Source organism: Balaenoptera physalus (assembly GCF_965194825.1).
Source record: "Balaenoptera physalus genome assembly, chromosome: 13".
NCBI classification, from domain to species: Eukaryota; Metazoa; Chordata; class Mammalia; order Artiodactyla; family Balaenopteridae; genus Balaenoptera; species Balaenoptera physalus.
This window is the reverse complement of record NC_138892.1, coordinates 83,468,489-83,485,343: the sequence shown is the minus strand read 5'-3', so window position 1 is coordinate 83,485,343 and position 16,855 is coordinate 83,468,489. Positions and strand designations below refer to the sequence as shown.

Genomic DNA, 16,855 nt, shown 5'->3' with positions numbered 1-16,855 from the left:
CACAAGCATGATTAGCAGATGTGCCGAAAAACTTGAACTGCAGAATCCAGAGGACTGCAGAAGAAAATCCGGCCCAGGCCCTTCTCGGGCACCCCTGGCTGTTCTCCTTTCTGGCCTGGGGAGGAATGAAGCCCCCTTGCCGGCGCTCAGCCGCCCGCAGCCTCGGCGCCCAGGGCCGGGCTCACCTCTGCTCCGCCAGGGCCAGGGGCGGACCGCGGGCAGCAGCAGCAGCAGCAGCATCAGGAGCCGCAGCGAAGCAGCCCCAGGCGGCGTCCGCATGGCGCCCGCGTGCGGGGCCCCGTCGGTCGTCCTCAGACGCCGGCGGCGCAAACCCGGCGAGGAGAGGCGCTCCGGCCGCAGGGCTCGCGCTCCCGGAAGCGCCTGCGCTTTTCACCCCCTCCTGCGGCGCCAAGGGGCCGCACCTGCTGCGCCGCCGGGCGCACAGCTTTCCCTCCTCAGGACCAGCCAAGCCTTGGCCGCTCTCGGGCCGCCCAGGTGTCATAGCGACCCCGCCATCCGCCCCCGGAGATGGGAGCGAGGTGACCTCGAGGGTGAGCCTGGGCCAGACGCGGGAGCAAGGGGATCAGTGGCTAGAACGCTCAGCGCAGGTGAGTTCTGTTCCCAACCGGGGAGTGTGGCCCAAGCCCAGGGTCAAGGAAGCTGGGCACCCATGCAAGACACAGGCAGGCTGACCGCTGAAAGGAGGAGGACTCAGGAAAACTTGAGGATTTAAAGGTACCACCCTGCTTCTAAGAAGCTTGTTGAAGACCTTGACACTCCCAAGTTTTCAAAGGGACTGGATGTGACAGATCAGGTTTCTGCCCCGTTCCTTTTCTGAGTGGCAGTGTTATCATCAACTTCAGTGGAATGGACCAGAACTGCAGGGTCCAGCATTTAAGATTATTAAAATGAATTCACTAGCAGGATTATCATGTCAGCATTTTTTCAATAATTATTTTCTAATAAGTAATTTGTAACAAGTTAGCTTGAGATTGGGAAAGAAATAAAGCCAGAATTTAACTGATTTATAATTTATCAAAAAATGAGGGCAAGGCTAAGCGAACATTTTATATGTATTAACTAAAATATATATATTTATATATATTAACATTTTATATATATTAACTATATTATCAAAAAATGAGGGCAAGGCTAAGCGAACATTTTATATATATTAACTAACCTAGACACCAGTCCCCCAGCCCCAGTTATCTCACTTTTGTATAAAATAGAAATAAAAGCTCCTTGAGGTAGGAGGGTAAACAAATTAGGGAGACAGGCAGGTGGTAGACAGAAGGACAGGAGCACAGAGACAGTCGAGGTGGAGGGAATGCAGGTCCAGGAACAAGCAGCTGACAGTCAGAGGGGGGCAGAAGGTGAATTGGGAACCTTCTGGCAAAAAGCTTAAAGAATGTGATTGGCACCCAAACTTGAAACACACCATCTCAAGCCTTCTTGTCTTATGAAGCTAAAAGGGGTTTCCGTGATTTTTATGTTCCAAGTCTTAACAACACTGAAAAGCTCTAAAGTTGCACTGTCTAATAGAGTGGACATTAGCCATGTATGGTTATTAAAATTAATATTAACTAAAATAAAAAATTTCATTCCGCAGTTGCACTAGCTACATTTCTAGTGCTCAATAGCCACCTGTGCCTAGTGGCTACCATATTGGACAGCACAGATATGGAACACTGCCATCATCAACAGATACTTCTGTTGGACTGAATTGTTCTTGAGAGTAGCACCATTTTAAGCATTTATTTAAAATAGTCACAACTTGGATGGCAGTTTGATTGAGCAGATGACTCCTGGGTTTCAAGCTTGGGTGTCTAGGGGACACCAGGAGGGGACTTGGTAAGGTAAGCAGCTCTTTTCTGAAAATACACTGCTACACCTGAGTGCTGTAAAAGAACTCTCGAGGTAGTGGCTGTCTGACCCATGGCCCTCACCACTCTCATCTCCGAGTTTCGCTTTCACTGTAGTGACCTCAGGATTATTACCATAACCATCTGTGGCCCCAGGGGCACACTACTCTCCAATAAAAGCTCAGACCCTCCAAATGAACCCAAACTCCTCTCTTTCTTCTTAGCAAGAGAGGGTCAGATTAAAGCCACTACAAAGCTGTTACAAAATAAAATAGAAGGAAAGAAAAAATGAACATGTGCTGTGCACGTTGGACCCACGATGTTCAAGTTCATGGCTAACCTCATGAAGCTTACAGACCCTGTCCCCTTGCAGTCTTGTGCACATGGTACACACAGCTTTGCAGGATCTTCAGTGGTTTGTTTCACACCTGGGAGTCTCCATGGGGTTGGGTACTGTCTCATTTCCTGTTACATCACAGCTCCCTTTGTTTCCAGAGTTCAAACTCACAGCCTCAAGTGAGACCTTGTCCTTCTATACAGAATGTTGATCCCTTTCTGGCTTGACAAAATAATGCCTTTCCATTAAGCAGAAAAAGAGCCATTCAATACGAATTGCATACATAACAAAAGCTAGGTCATTAGTTTTAGATTTAAATTTGCTGGTAAGATGATGGTTTAAATATGTTGGGTTTGTGATAATGTTGAAGGGTCCAAATGGAAGGGTTCTCTTATTTAAAAACAAAACAAACCAAAAAACTTCAGAAAAGGAAAGGATGTCAAGCAGAGTGGGCTGGACTATCCCAAATTGGATTGGGAAATCCTTGAATTTGAACATATATCTTCATTAGGGCAGCAAAATAATGATCTGCTATTGGAGGCCTTCCAAGACTCTTGATGGAGACCCCAGCTCTAAGCACAGTTGTAAAATTAGGAGTGTTAGGAGACTAACCCATGAACAATGAGCAAGTCATGGGGCAAATAATATTTTGTTTAAAAAATGTTTTTCCATTCCCGCTAAACCACTGGTCTAAACTCTCTAACGCTCTCCCAAGTCCCACAAGACCTAGAATCAGCACTAAAGTGATTATTAGTGACGTTAGAAACAGCAACTTTATTTGAATATTTGTTGCAGAGACAGATTTCACTAGGTTGCAGAGAAAATGTGAAGGATGTAAGTAGAAAGAATGAGTGAAGACAATTTATTTAAAATAGTCTGGCTGTGAAGGACATAAAGAGATGCAGTAGCAGCCAGAGATGAAAAGGAATAAAGGAAGGATTTTTTTCCAGTGATCTTGATGGTGGCTATCTGTATCTGTGTTTTTAAAATAGAACAAAATTGATAAGAGCCAGAAAAAGGAAGAAGTTAAGGAAGAAGAAGAAAGAGATTAAAGAATGGAATGAATTTCTGCAAGATGTGATTATCCAGGGCCGAGGGCCCTCTTCTTCCATTGTAGCAACAGGAGAGAGGGGAGAATTGGGTGCAGGTTAAATTTATAGACGACAGTGCAGGATATTGAGGGTTTTCTACCTTGTATTTACTCCATAAAGAAAGAGGTGAAGGCATCTCCTCAGTAAGGTGAGGGGAGAAGATCTGGAATGGGTAAGCACAGAAACAGTGGTTGTGAGATATGAAAAAGAGAGCAGACACAAAGCACACAGAACAATGCAATGAATGAATGAATGAATGGGGAAAGGAAGAAGGATATTCATTTTTATTTTTAAAGCAGGCACCTACTGGTGACATGGATTTCAGTGGGTACTAATCACGGAGCACTTGAGAGATTGAAACAAGACATAATTATTTTCATCATATTTTATATAAAATAGACATTTACATAAATTTTATTTTGGAAAGATCTAGGCAAAGTGTACATAATCAGACTTAAATGGGAGAAATACTTTATGGGAGATATATTTGTAACTGGCACAGCAAAAGTAACAAAAATGTACATTTATATACAACTGATCAAGAACATGATGTAAGTATTTTCCTCTGACAAAAGGAGGGATGGGTGAGTCACAGCAAGTCAAATGATTTTCACATTGTAAAAGCAAGCCATGGCTTCTACAGATATTTTAGTTCCTTTGGAGGAAATTTTTTAAAATCTTTTTTCCTTAGAAACATAAAAAAATCGCTAATTTTTATGTGTACAGACTGCAAAATAAGAGTAGTTACCTCTGCCATATTAAAGCACTTGGGCAGTTCAGTCACTTTTAGGGTTGTTTGTGTATGTGTTTTGCTGCAATGATTAAGAATTTCTAAAACGAAGGGCAACACTTATCAGTTATCTCTTCAGAGGCAGAGGGCTTTCCATTTGGATTCAGGGCACTCACAGAGCTTGAAAGGTCCATAGAACTAACCACTCCTTTAACGGGCAATAAACATGACTGAGACACTTGGTAACTTGTCCCAGGTGAGGCGGCTCCTCGGTGGCAGAGCAGGACTAGAATGCAGATCTCCTGATTCTTGGACTGGGTCTCCCCTCCTATGGACCAGCAAGACAACCCCAAAAGGACATTATGCACACTGGAAAAGTCTAAAGTGATACAAATATGCACCATGTGCACCACTGAGAATGGGAAAAAACTCCTGGATTTCTGGACATAGACACCTCTTTTCAGTTTGTGGTAAATGCTGATCTAAACTTACAAACTAATAATGACTGCATATTGTGATGGGTGCTAATCTTACAAGTTATATGCCCTAAAGGTTTTAATGGAAAGCATCCTTGGTGATAAAAATGGAACGTTTTTATATGAGCCTATTGATAGATATTGATTCTGTTGTGACATTTTATTTTACTGACAGTAAACCATAGCTTTGATTGAAGTTATTATTTCTTTAAGTTATATGACTACTAAAAAACAAAAATAAGGAAGTGCTATTTTTGGAAGAACTGTTCAACATATTTTTCACATTGAAAATTTCAAGAATAACCATAAACAGTTATATTTCTCCATAACTTTTGGCATTGTAAGTTTTTATCCTATTCAATTACAGCCTAATTACAAGATTTGACAGGTATTTACTTTTAAAATGCCAAAAGATGCCATTTAGATAGTTAAGTTTTGCTATTATTGGGAGATACCAACATACAATTTAATCAAAGTAAATGTGATTCGGAAACCAGGAAAAAAATTAAAATAAACAAAACACCTATAACTACATTTGCTTTGAGTGTTATTACTAATATCCTATGGATTTATTGATCTAAGGTGCAAATCCATCACAAATCAGAGAAAAAGTTTTTTTAAAAAAAAAAAAACTGATTCTAATGAGTACAATTAAGAAATAATTAACAAAAGCTGACGTGTGTAACCTAAAGAAAGAGTGAGACATAGAGAACACAGCTCTATGTCATGGGCCCTTCTATGAGTCATAAACAATATGAGTTTTATATACAGGGCACCTCGTCTGGTACGTGCAAATGGCAAGGCAATCCCTCTCCATCTGAGAACCAAGAATTCTGTAAATATAAGGTCAAATTATAGTCCAGTTGCCACAAATGGGAAACCACCTCAGCCAGCACACCTGTTTGTCAACCTTGGAATGGCAGCCTCAACCAACCAATTGTGCCGTTAAGTCATTCTTTTGAATTCTTTGGCTCATTTTAGTCTAAATTTAAAAGTGAAAATTCTAAAAGATTATAAACATCTCCTTGTAAAAGTCATAAACTCTTATTAAAGTCATTAGCCTGCAGTGGTTCTCCAGCCACATTAGAATCATAACCTGGGTGGCCAGGGTCCAGGGATTCCTAAAGGTGGGCACGCAGGTGATCCTCAAATCCACGAGGGCCGAGAGCACCTGTGTGTGAGGGGAGAGATCTCAGCTATCAGCTGAACGCCGCTCTTCAATCCGGGAGGCCTGGAATGTTTAATAGAGGCGATACAAAACCTTGTATGGAAAGGTTTGGATTTTCTCACTTAGTCCTGTTGAAACGCAGTTGCACAACCTTGCACCAAACCGAGGTACCACGTGTTAGGCACGTCAGACTCGTACACTGGGGGCTGTGAAGTACTGTGGGAAGTTGGAATCAAAGCGCTGATAATCCTCTTTGTTTTTTGATGGGCTGCAAAATAAACAGGCCTAAAAGATATATCTCAGGATTCCCTAAAATAAAATTTCTTTTCCTCCAAGGTATTTAAATCTTTGGTTTAGTCCACTTACGTTACATCAATGAACCATGTTTTACGAATGCCGTTAACAGGTTGAAAACATCTGAATCAGTTTTAAAATCCTGAATAATTCTTAAGGTTAACATAAACTTGTAAAGCCATTCTCATGGCTCCTATGTCGAAGGACATGTGAAAGGACTGACACTTATTGGAGAATTTGAAGGCAAGGAGAACTGGTTCTGGTCAGACAGAAGGACAGGTTAGACAGACTGGCAGTGGGAGGGGAATACATGTACACAAGGAACCCTAAGTGTAGCTGAGACAAAACAGCCAATGCTGCACAGGGTAACAGTCACAAACGAAACTCTGCTCGTTAGATCAAGTATTCAGCTAGACTGAAGCAACTCCTGTCCTGTCCTCAGCCACCTTCCCTCCTACCCACGACCCAGTGCAAAATGGAATTATTCAAAAATTACTGAGAACTTCAAGCAGAGAATTCAACCAAACACAAGGTGCTTCTGAGTGCAGGACTCTGAGGGTCTACAGAGACTGCACGTCCACGAAGCTGGCTTTGCAATTCCATCTCAGAAAGGGGCTATCAACTCACAGCCAAGCATGCTTTTGTTAAGGGAACCTAGATGCATTTCCATGAGTAGCCAGGGCTCTCCATTTTTATTTTGATAAGGATGAATTCCACATATTATTTCATGTTACAAGAACAAATAAAAATAGTTATAAAGTACACTTAATATCTCTGAAAAATAATATGTGATTTATTTTCTTATAGGCACCACTCAACTATGAAAAGTATTTCATTGGCCACATCTAAGTGAAAGTATTAACTCAGGACAGAAATATCTGGTCCAACAAACAGGCTTATTTTTAGTGTTCAAAGAGATGCCAGTGTGTGCAGAAAGAACGAGACAGAGTGACAGAGTGAGAAAGACGGAGAGAGGGAGGGGGAGAGAGAGAGAAGGGGCGAGGGAGAGAGGGCAGGAGAGAGAGGGGGAGAGAGAAGGAGAGAGACAGAGAACAGAGAAAGAGAAAAGCACCCAAAAGAAGGCAGGAAAAGTCTCCTGAAGGCCAGTGACCATTTTCTCTCAGAAACTTAGGCTGTAATAGCCATTTCAATTATTCCAACAAATGTACTAGCCTATCTTTAGCAGCCCGTCAAGTAAGGCGTAATTGCTTTTCAAAATTTGGGGCTCTATCTTTTCCATTAACTTTCTAAGTATGAGTTTTTGTTACACTAAAACTAAAAAGTTGTCATTAAAGTCCTAGATATTGTTTTTAGCTAGGGCTTCATGTTTCTCATTTTGGGGATAGAGTAGTTATTTTACAATATATACTGTAGTACATTTCTTGACCTTAGGACTACAGAAGTATAATTTGGGAGGGAATAAAAATATTTTAAATGAAATTTTGGATACATTTATGATATATAACATTAAAAGACTATTAGAAACAGAAGATCAGAGTGGTAATATATACATTATTGGATTATTGATATACACAAACAGAATACACACAAACAGAATTTGCTAAGTCAAATTCTGTAATCCTTTGTATTTAAAATATTCCTGGCATCATCCCTTTCCAAACAAGTTTTTCCTCCTTTTATCTAGATTTACCTTGACAAAAAAATAATAATAACAACATAGAGAGGCAGTGGTCTCTGATACTGGGGTTGAAAAGAAGCAGAAGGCTTCTTGCTCTGGCCTGAGCATGTGACATACGTGTGCCTTCAGGCTCCTACATGTGTATGACACCTGGCTTAGCACCAGGAACAGCACTGACCAGAGTGGGTTTGTTTTTTTTTTAAGTTTATGATGAAAACCAAATGAGAATCAGTATTCCAATTTCTTCAATTTCAAAATATATTACCTCCCAAACACTGAAGGCTGATTCCTAATTTCTTTAGCTTTAGCAAGTGAATAGTCAAGACAAATTTTTTAAGGGGCTGTTAAAACTTAACTACCTTGTAATTTAGATTTATAATTTTTGTATGATCAGTTGTGAAAACTGCTATTAAAACCACTATGTACAGGGAAAAAAAGTGTGTATATATTAAATATTTTATAAGTTATGAAATAAATAACACTAAAAGACAAATGTCAAATTGTAAATTCAACTTTGCCATCCCTATCTTTTAACTATAAATATATATTTTAAAATTATGAATTTAGACTTTTTTTCCTAGATTTTTTGAGCATTCTCCATGAAATCTCCAAAATTACAAATACAGAACCAGGAACTGCAGGTTCATTCATGTTCTAAGCACAGAATTCTGATTAAGTCTAGGAAGACAAATCAATAGAGCTGTCCATCTATTTAGAGTCTATGAAGATTTCTGTAATATACCATAAAGATTCCTCAGTGGTTAAATATATTTTCAAAAAATAATCTCAGAACGTCTGAATGTTAAGATAATAAAGTAGAACATTTCTCTCAATTAATATCTTTAATATTTCTCATGTAGAATATACTATTTTTTTCTCCACCAAAATAACAATATATCTGGAGGCAGAAACATTTATGAGTTTTAAAAGCACTTATGAAATCTTAGAGCAGAACCACTACTCTAGTAATACCTGTAATAAAATTAATTTAAAACATTTCCATGAAGAGTCAGGGGTAGCAAGACCCTTGATTTTTCCCTAGGAATAAGAATACTCATACACAACTCCAGAAGCTTCCTTTTCGACATATTAGGCAATGGGAAAACAGCTTGTATCAGAGCGGAATTTAATTTACTTCTCAATAGGGCTCTAGCACTATCCTCAGAAGGATATTAGACAAACCTTACTTAGCTTTATCTTACAATAGCCCCTTTCCCCATATATTCCAGAAGGTTTTACAAAAACTGTTAGATACTCATTTCTAGTTCTGGAGAATTAAATGAGTTACCTCTTGGTAGAATTTCCCAAATGGTTTATCCCAGAGGATTTATCCTCTCTGAAATATCTCCTCTCATAAAGAAGAGATGCCATGCATTCATAGCATTTCAAGCCTCTATTTCTGAGACACAAATATCTACACTAAGAAATGGAATTAGATTTCCAGGTTGGAAAAGCAGACAAATATATGAAAGGAAATCTGGAATTAAAGCAAACAAAAATCTGTAAAATGTGTAGTTGCTGTTTTCCTTCCTTCAGGCCTTCTAGCCCTTCCTTGCTCTTTTTGTCTTCTTTCATGGAAATGCAAGTCCCCAGCACAGGGTTACCATCAGGTGTCCCAAAATGTGCCACCCTGAACTCGAGTAAGAGGAAAACTTCATCGGTTGTGCCCCAACTGATGTGAAAGCAAGGCTTCCGTCTGTCAGTTCTTCCTCTTCCAAAGGCACCAGTACTGTCCCTTGGAGACTTGGTCAAATGCTGCTACGTTTGATCCTTTTCTCGAACTTCTTGTAATCTTTTTTCTAGACGATCCAATTTGGCAAGATTTTCCTGCAGCAGTTTGCTGTCTGGAACGAGCTGTAAGGCTCTCTCATAATAAACTCTTGCAGACACGTAGTTTCCCTGTTGAGAAAAAGAAAGAGAATAATTATATTCTGATCCATCAGAACACTAGCTCGAAGAATGGGGAAACTAAGAAACAGACCTTCTCGCCCATTTTAACATTAACACCCTCATAACCTCAGGAGACCCTGTCTGCACGTGTAATTTTATCCTTATCTGTTGGTGCCTTTGAGAATCCATTTGTTTTAACTACCAGACCAGATGGAGAATGTGAAGGATAAGGTTACATGGCAGCAAAACAGATTTCCAATTCTACTAATACAGGGTATGAAGCTATAATTTCATAGCATTCTCATAGGGTTAGCACTATTCCTTTGTAATCAAGTGGAGCCAAGGCACTGGAAATTCATATTGAGAGGGAGGGGGACAGAAAGAGGGTTGGGTTGGGGGAGAGGGGTGTGTGTGTGTGTGTGTGTGTGTGTGTGTGAAAGAGAGAGAGAGAGAGATGTTTTTGAAATTGCAAGAGTAATGATTAAAAAGTAAATAGTTCAGGAGTCCACTACAGCTATTTAGTGGTAGGAAGTATTTTAATCTTCACCTTAAAACATAAAAGCAACTTTTGCCTAATACAGGCTTTAATGCAAATCTAAGTTTTTATAAAATAAAAAGAACTGATAATAAATAATATGGAGTCAAATTTATCCCATACTCAAGGTGTGTGACAATATATGTCTGCTGGATACTCTAAAGGCCGGAGGGAAGGTATGTCACTCTGGACCTGCTAAAGACCCCTCTGTTGGCCCCCATCTGGTTTGTTCAATGCTTCCCTAACTGGCAACCATGCGTGCCTGGTCCCAGAAGGTCCCTGACAGACTAGTCAGAATTACTAACTTTTTTCCAGCCTCTTTTCTGCCACTGAATGTATTCCTTCCGTATGGTCGACCCCCTTTCAGGTCTGTGTGCTGCTAAGTGTCAGAACCAAGATCGGTAGAGATCTCTCCATTCCAAAAAAACCAGCATCTGCTCTGCTGTATTCTCAGTTACAGCTCCATGTGGATGAAAACTAGTTACTCTCTAAATTTCCACCACAATTTAAAGTAGTACCTCTTGGAGTGAAAGTACTATGTAGCAATAGCAACCTATATTTGTTGAATGCTGAACTACTTCCCAAGTGAATGAACAAGTGTCAAGACCTCAGACCCTACCTGACATATAATGAGCACTCAATCTGATGCTGTCATTATTGTTATTATCAAATGACTATTTATGTGTAAATGAGTAAACACTGTCTATTTCTTATGGTATTCACTTGTCATACTGGTGAAAAGGAGAGTAAAAATGACCTCACAGATAACTGTACATTGGGAATCCAGGCGCTGGCATGTGCACAAATGAAAATATTTCTGATTATTAACACTGATTCTGATAAGAGGCTGAACAGAATTCTGAACAAATGAGAACCTGGATTTAGCTACATTACTATTGTTTTCAATTCAAGTATTTATCTTCAGAGTGTCTCCTGATGTTAAGCTTAGCACATAGGTGCAGATAACTGAACATCTGTGGCTCTTAGATTGCTCTCAAAACTGTATTCCTACTGCGGCTGATTTTGAAATCGTTTTCCCAAGAGGTTTCTCTGAATTTAGGCCTTAGCCTGGTGCCAGGCATCTCCTTTGATCATCAGCTTTCTCTGTCCTTTCACAAAAAATTCTAGTCATAGAGTTATTTTCTCCCTCAAGTTGCTCTTTTCTTGATGCAACTGGAAGCCTTAATTTTTTAAAAATAAATTTATTTATTTTATTTGTTTATTTTTGGCTGTGTTGGGTCTTCCTTGCTGCGCGCGGGCTTTCTCTAGTTGCGGCGAGCGGGGGCTACTCTTCATTGCAGTGCACGGGCTTCCCATTGCGGTGGCTTCTCTCGTTGTGGAGTACAGGCTCTAGGCGCGTGGGCTTCAGTAGTTGTGGCTCACAGGCTCTAGAGCGCAGGCTCAGTAGTTGTGGTGCACGGCTTAGTTGCTCCACGGCATGTGGGATCTTCCCGGACCAGGGCTCGAACCCGTGTCCCCTGCATTGGCAGGCGGATTCTCAACCACTGGGCCACCAGGGAAGCCCTGGAAGCCTTAATTTTTAAAACAAGTTATAGCCCTTAATTCAATGTCCTCAATTTACAGATGCTAGATAGGGAATTTGAATTATCCAATTTCTAGAAATGTGCTAGTTACTATGATAGCCACTAGTCATATGCGGCTATTTAAGTGTAAATTAATTATGATTAATTAAGAATTCAGTTGCTCAGTGGCACATTTCAAGTGCTCATTAGCCATGCGGGGCTAGTGGCTACTACCTTGGACAGTACAGACATAGAACATTCCCATCATCTCAGAAAGTTCTATTGGCCAGTTCCATTCTAGAAAATGCATTAATGTCATAAGGCAGGATTGAAAATAGTACTTTGTGATATGGCCCAGGTGATGCAACTCTTTGATTATAAAGAATGTATTGTAGCTTTTTGGTCCATCCATTTCATTTTACATAAAACTTCATGAAAAATATCATCTTTTATTTCCAAGTAGTATGAGCAAGAGTCAAGCCTCTTCTTCTCTCTCTTTGTGTCATCTCCTTGCAAAGCCTTATTCCAACTCTCAGCCTTGCACAGCCCTCAGTCCTTCCTAAGCTTCACCCAGGCTCAGGCTCAGTGGGGCCCAGGAATGGGATAACACTGCTTGATGCATGCACTTCCTAGCAATGCAAAGGTCACAGAAAGTTAATGGTTGTTCTTGAAGGCGTCATAATGATAATCCTGCATCCTAACAGTGACATCAAAATGACTACATCCAAGCCATGTGCCTGGTCTATATATTTGTATTGGATTGCATCATATGAATTTACATTTAAAATTAAACATTTTAAAATTACAAACATGGCAATTTTATATTGTTCAACCTAATACATGATGGCCGCAAAGATGAAAAAAGATAAACTAATTTTTAATCAGTGTGTTCGTTATATTTTGAAATAATACACTCAATAGATCCTTCTTCAATCTCCAGATACCTTTGCAGAGGAAGCACTTCTAAATTTAAAGCAATGGGTTCATTTGTTAATCTGAAAGAGTTCAATAAATGTACTATTTTCTCTTTATTTCCAGACTTAATGAACACTCTTGAGTACATTTATTGTACTTTATCTAATTAACAATTGAACCCATTTCTTTAAATGCAGGTGCACTCCATCTAAAAACATATTAAGTGTATTAAATGAAAGTGCAACTACTTAATATATTATTTAAATATTTAAAATTATTATGTTACTGTTTTTAAAAGTAAGTTCATTCTATGTTTCCCAACTAGATACTGCTGGACACCCTAGAATGTCATTAAGATCAGAGCTTGGTTTATTGGGCTCTGATAAATGTCATGACTGGATTCACCATCTATGTTCCTCTATTAGACCAAGGCTAATAGTTGCAGAGTAACTATCCCATTATCCCCTCCCATCTGTAGAGTCATGGATCACCTTTTTGTTTTACTGTGTTTCTGAGAGTGACCAGTTCCCACTTAATCGTAAACCCTATTTAGCCTTTGTTTAAATTCTAATCACTACCTCGCTATTTTGTCAGGGTAAAGACTGATAGAAGCCTGAAAATAAGTTAGCTAAACAAAAGTGATCCTTTCAAAACATGTCAGACCATGGCATTTCTCTGCTCAAATTCCTTCAAGGACCCCAACTTGTTTGGCATGAAAGCTGAAGACTTTACAATTCCTTTCAAGGCCCTGCATCATCTGGTCCTTTGACCTCTCTGACCCAGCTTCTATCATTTCCTCTCACTTGCCTTCTCCCTAGTCTTCAAATACACTGGCACACTCACACCTCAGGACCTTTGCACATGCACTTTCCCTATTTTGCCAAGTGGCTTGCTCCCTTCAGATCTCTACTCAGATATCACTTTTTAACTGAGGCCTTCCCTAACCACCTCAATTTAAAATTTCAGTTCTTACCCCCAGCACTCCCTATCTTCTTTCATTCTTTTATTCTCCATAGCACTTATCACCATCTGATATATTCTATGTATGTATGTATGTATGTATGTATGTATGTATGTGTTTACTTATTGCCTATTTCCCCCTAACTAGAATGTTAGCTCCATGACGATAGAAATTTTTGTCTTATGTGTTAATTGCTGTATTCCTGGTACCTAGAAGAGTACCTGGCACATAGGATATTCTCTATAAATGCTTGTCAAATGAATTGGATGAATGAATGAATGCCAGTGAATCTTTGATTTCATTATAGACAATAGTCCTCCCAAGGGTAATTTTCAATTATTCACTCAAAGGTAGCTTTTTCTTTTGAGAACAAACAAACAAACAGCCTTGTTTTTCAGTAGGTTAGGGAATAAAAGATACATTAAGTATAGGAAATAGCAATACTTTATCTTGACAATGAGTTAAGCCACAGGAAAATAAGCTACATTAGCATAGCACCAACAGAATTTTACTTCATATAGCAGATTTTATCTGCTCTGTGATGATACTTAAGTACATATGATTTTCTTTATGATAAACAAAATTATGAAATCTAATTTATATATATATTTTTTAAATGGCTTCATGATATTCAATATCGAGATAATACAAAGTGAACATAAAACTGTCTAATTACATTTTTGAACACCTATGTTTTCAGTATTCAAATAATTCAAAGAGGAAATTAACAATAGTTTCTCAATCTTTTAAAACAGAAGAAAGAGAAAATACAAAGGGAAAACCTGGTTCACATGGAAGTGAATTATTTTCTTACCTTGATGTGCTGGATTCCACCCATGTTCATCCAGGCCTGTGCTTGATCTGGATTTAATTCCACGGCCACTTTATAGCTCTAAATACATAAGAAATATCTTCAGGCTGGGAAACGAGAACCCATCTTTAACACTACAGATTGTGGAAACCATTTTCTTCATATGTGGAAATTTAAATTGTTAATAAAATGAACAGTCACTTCTAGTTCACAGGTGTCCCCTTTATTTCTATTATTTTTCAAAGTCGATGATTCTAAAGTGGAGGAAACTGAAATGTGTAATTTCCTTGCAGAGCTAACCTCTGGACTTAAAAAGGCTGAAGGTGCCTGCCAGGAGTCCAGGTGATTTCTATAACAGTGCATAATTTCCCACTGGCCTCGATCTGCAAGAAAATGGTGCCCTTCGGCTTTTTTCACTATAAATGGAGTTTGTAAGAAAAATTTTTTTATAATCACAGAATCTTAGAGTAGTTTCCGAAACAGCTTATATCTCTCACAAAATCTGATCTGATTATTCAGCCCATGCTTAAATTCTTGCAGAGAATGGTGTTCAGTATCTCTTTAAGGACATATATTTTACCAGGGAATAGTTTTAATCGTTAGAAAGGCTTTCTTTTTCTTCTGCCTTATGAAAGATCTTCAAATGTTTGAAGAGAGTTACTTATTTCTCAAATACTCTTTTTTGGTCTGAATAACATGTATCCCATTAAATGTCATAGCCGTGAGGTATATTTTTAATATTTTGCCTGTTGTTTTGCATCAAAGGGCATGCTCACCACTGAGTCTTGATTTTAAGAGTGGTCACCTTAAATAAAACTAAAGGCTCAGCTGAAGCAAGAAGAACTACAATCTTGCAGCCTGTGGAACAAAAACCACATTCACAGAAAGATAGACAAAATGAAAAGGCAGAGGGCTATGTACCAGATGAAGGAACAAGATAAAACCCCAGAAAAACAACTAAATGAAGTGGAGATAGGCAACCTTCCAGAGAAAGAATTCAGAATAATGATAGTGAAGATGATCCAGGACCTCGGCAAAAGAATGGAGGCAAAGATCGAGAAGATGCAAGAAATGTTTAACAAAGACCTACAAGAACTAAAGAACAAACAAACAGAGATGAACAATACAATAACTGAAATAAAAAATACACTTGAAGGAATCAATAGCGGAATAACTGAGGCAGAAGAACGGATAAGTGACCTGGAAGACAGAATGGTGGAATTCACTACTGCGGAACAGAATAAAGAAAAAAGAATGAAAAGAAATGAAGACAGCCTAAGAGACTTCTGGGACAACATTAAACACAACAACATTCACATTATAGGGGTCCCAGAAGGAGGAGAGAGAGAGAAAGGACCCGAGAAAATATTTGAAGAGATTATAGTCGAAAACTTCCCTAACATGGGAAAGGAAATAGCCACCCAAGTCCAGGAAGTGCAGAGAGTCCCATACAGGATAAACCCAAGGAGAAAAACGCCGAGACACATAGTAATCAAATAGACCAAATTAAAGAGAAAGAAAAATTATTGAAAGCAGCAAGGGAAAAACGACAAATAACATACAAGGGAACTCCCATAAGGTTAACAGCTGATTTCTCAGCAGAAACTCTACAAGACAGAAGGGAGTGGCATGACATATTTAAAGTGATGAAACGGAAAAACCTACAACCAAGATTACTCTAGCCAGCAAGGATCTCATTCAGATTCGATGGAGAAATCAAAAGCTTTACAGACAAGCAAAAGCTAAGAGAATTCAGCACCACCAAACCAGCTCTACAACAAATGCTAAAGGAACTTCTCTAAGTGGGAAACACAAGAGAAGGAAAGGACCTACAAAAACAAACCCAAAACAATTAAGAAAATGGTCATAGGAACATACATATCAATAATTACCTTAAACGTGAATGGATTAAATGCTGCAACCAAAAGACACAGGTTCGCTGAATGGATACAAAAACAAGACCCATATATATGCTGTTTACAGGAGACCCACTTCAGACCTAGGGACACATACAGACTGAAAGTGAGGGGATGGAAAAAGATATTCCATGCAAATGGAAATCAAAAGAAAGCTGGAGTAGCAATACTCATATCAGATAAAAAAGACTTTAAAAAAAGAATGTTACAAGAGACAAGGAAGGACACTCCATAATGATTGAGGGATCAATCCAAGAAGATATAACAATTATAAATCCAACATAGGAGCACCTCAGTACATAAGGCAACTGCTAACAGCTATAAAAGAGGAAATCGACAGTAAAACAATAATATTGGGGAACTTTAACACCTCACTTACACCAATGGACAGATCATCCAAATAGAAAATTAATAAGGAAACACAAGCTTTAAATGACACTATAGACCAGATAGATTTAATTGATATTTATAGGACAGTCCATCCAAAAACAGCAGATTACACTTTCTTCTCAAGTGTGCACAGAACATTCTCCAGGATAGATCACATCTGGGTCACAAATCAAGCCTCAGTAAATTTAAGAAAACTGAAATCGTATCAAGCATCATTTCTGACCACAACGCTATGAGATTAGAAATGAATTACAGGGAGAAAAATGTAAAAAACACAAACACAGGGAGGCTAAACAATACATTACTAAATAACC

General features: G+C 38.9%; 2 protein-coding genes across 8 annotated transcripts in view; both read right to left on the bottom strand.

The window, feature by feature from the left end:
- Positions 1-3,452, bottom strand: part of OVCH1 (ovochymase 1) — a 90,776-nt gene extending 87,324 nt beyond the window's left edge. For all 6 annotated transcript variants that reach the window (XM_082419598.1, XM_082419600.1, XM_082419603.1 and 3 more), the window contains exon 1: positions 186-3,452. In XM_082419598.1, the coding sequence (XP_082275724.1) occupies positions 186-279 (94 nt within the window). In that variant the 5' untranslated portion in view covers positions 280-3,452. The remainder of the gene's footprint in view (positions 1-185) is intronic.
- Positions 3,453-3,546: 94 nt separating this feature from the next.
- The window catches only part of TMTC1 (transmembrane O-mannosyltransferase targeting cadherins 1), a 271,877-nt gene continuing 258,568 nt past the window's right edge, over positions 3,547-16,855 (bottom strand). For both annotated transcript variants that reach the window (XM_082419615.1, XM_082419614.1), the window contains 2 exons: positions 14,239-14,316; positions 3,547-9,499 (listed from right to left, as the gene is read on the bottom strand). In XM_082419615.1, the coding sequence (XP_082275741.1) occupies positions 9,359-9,499; positions 14,239-14,316 (219 nt within the window). In that variant the 3' untranslated portion in view covers positions 3,547-9,358. The remainder of the gene's footprint in view (positions 9,500-14,238; positions 14,317-16,855) is intronic.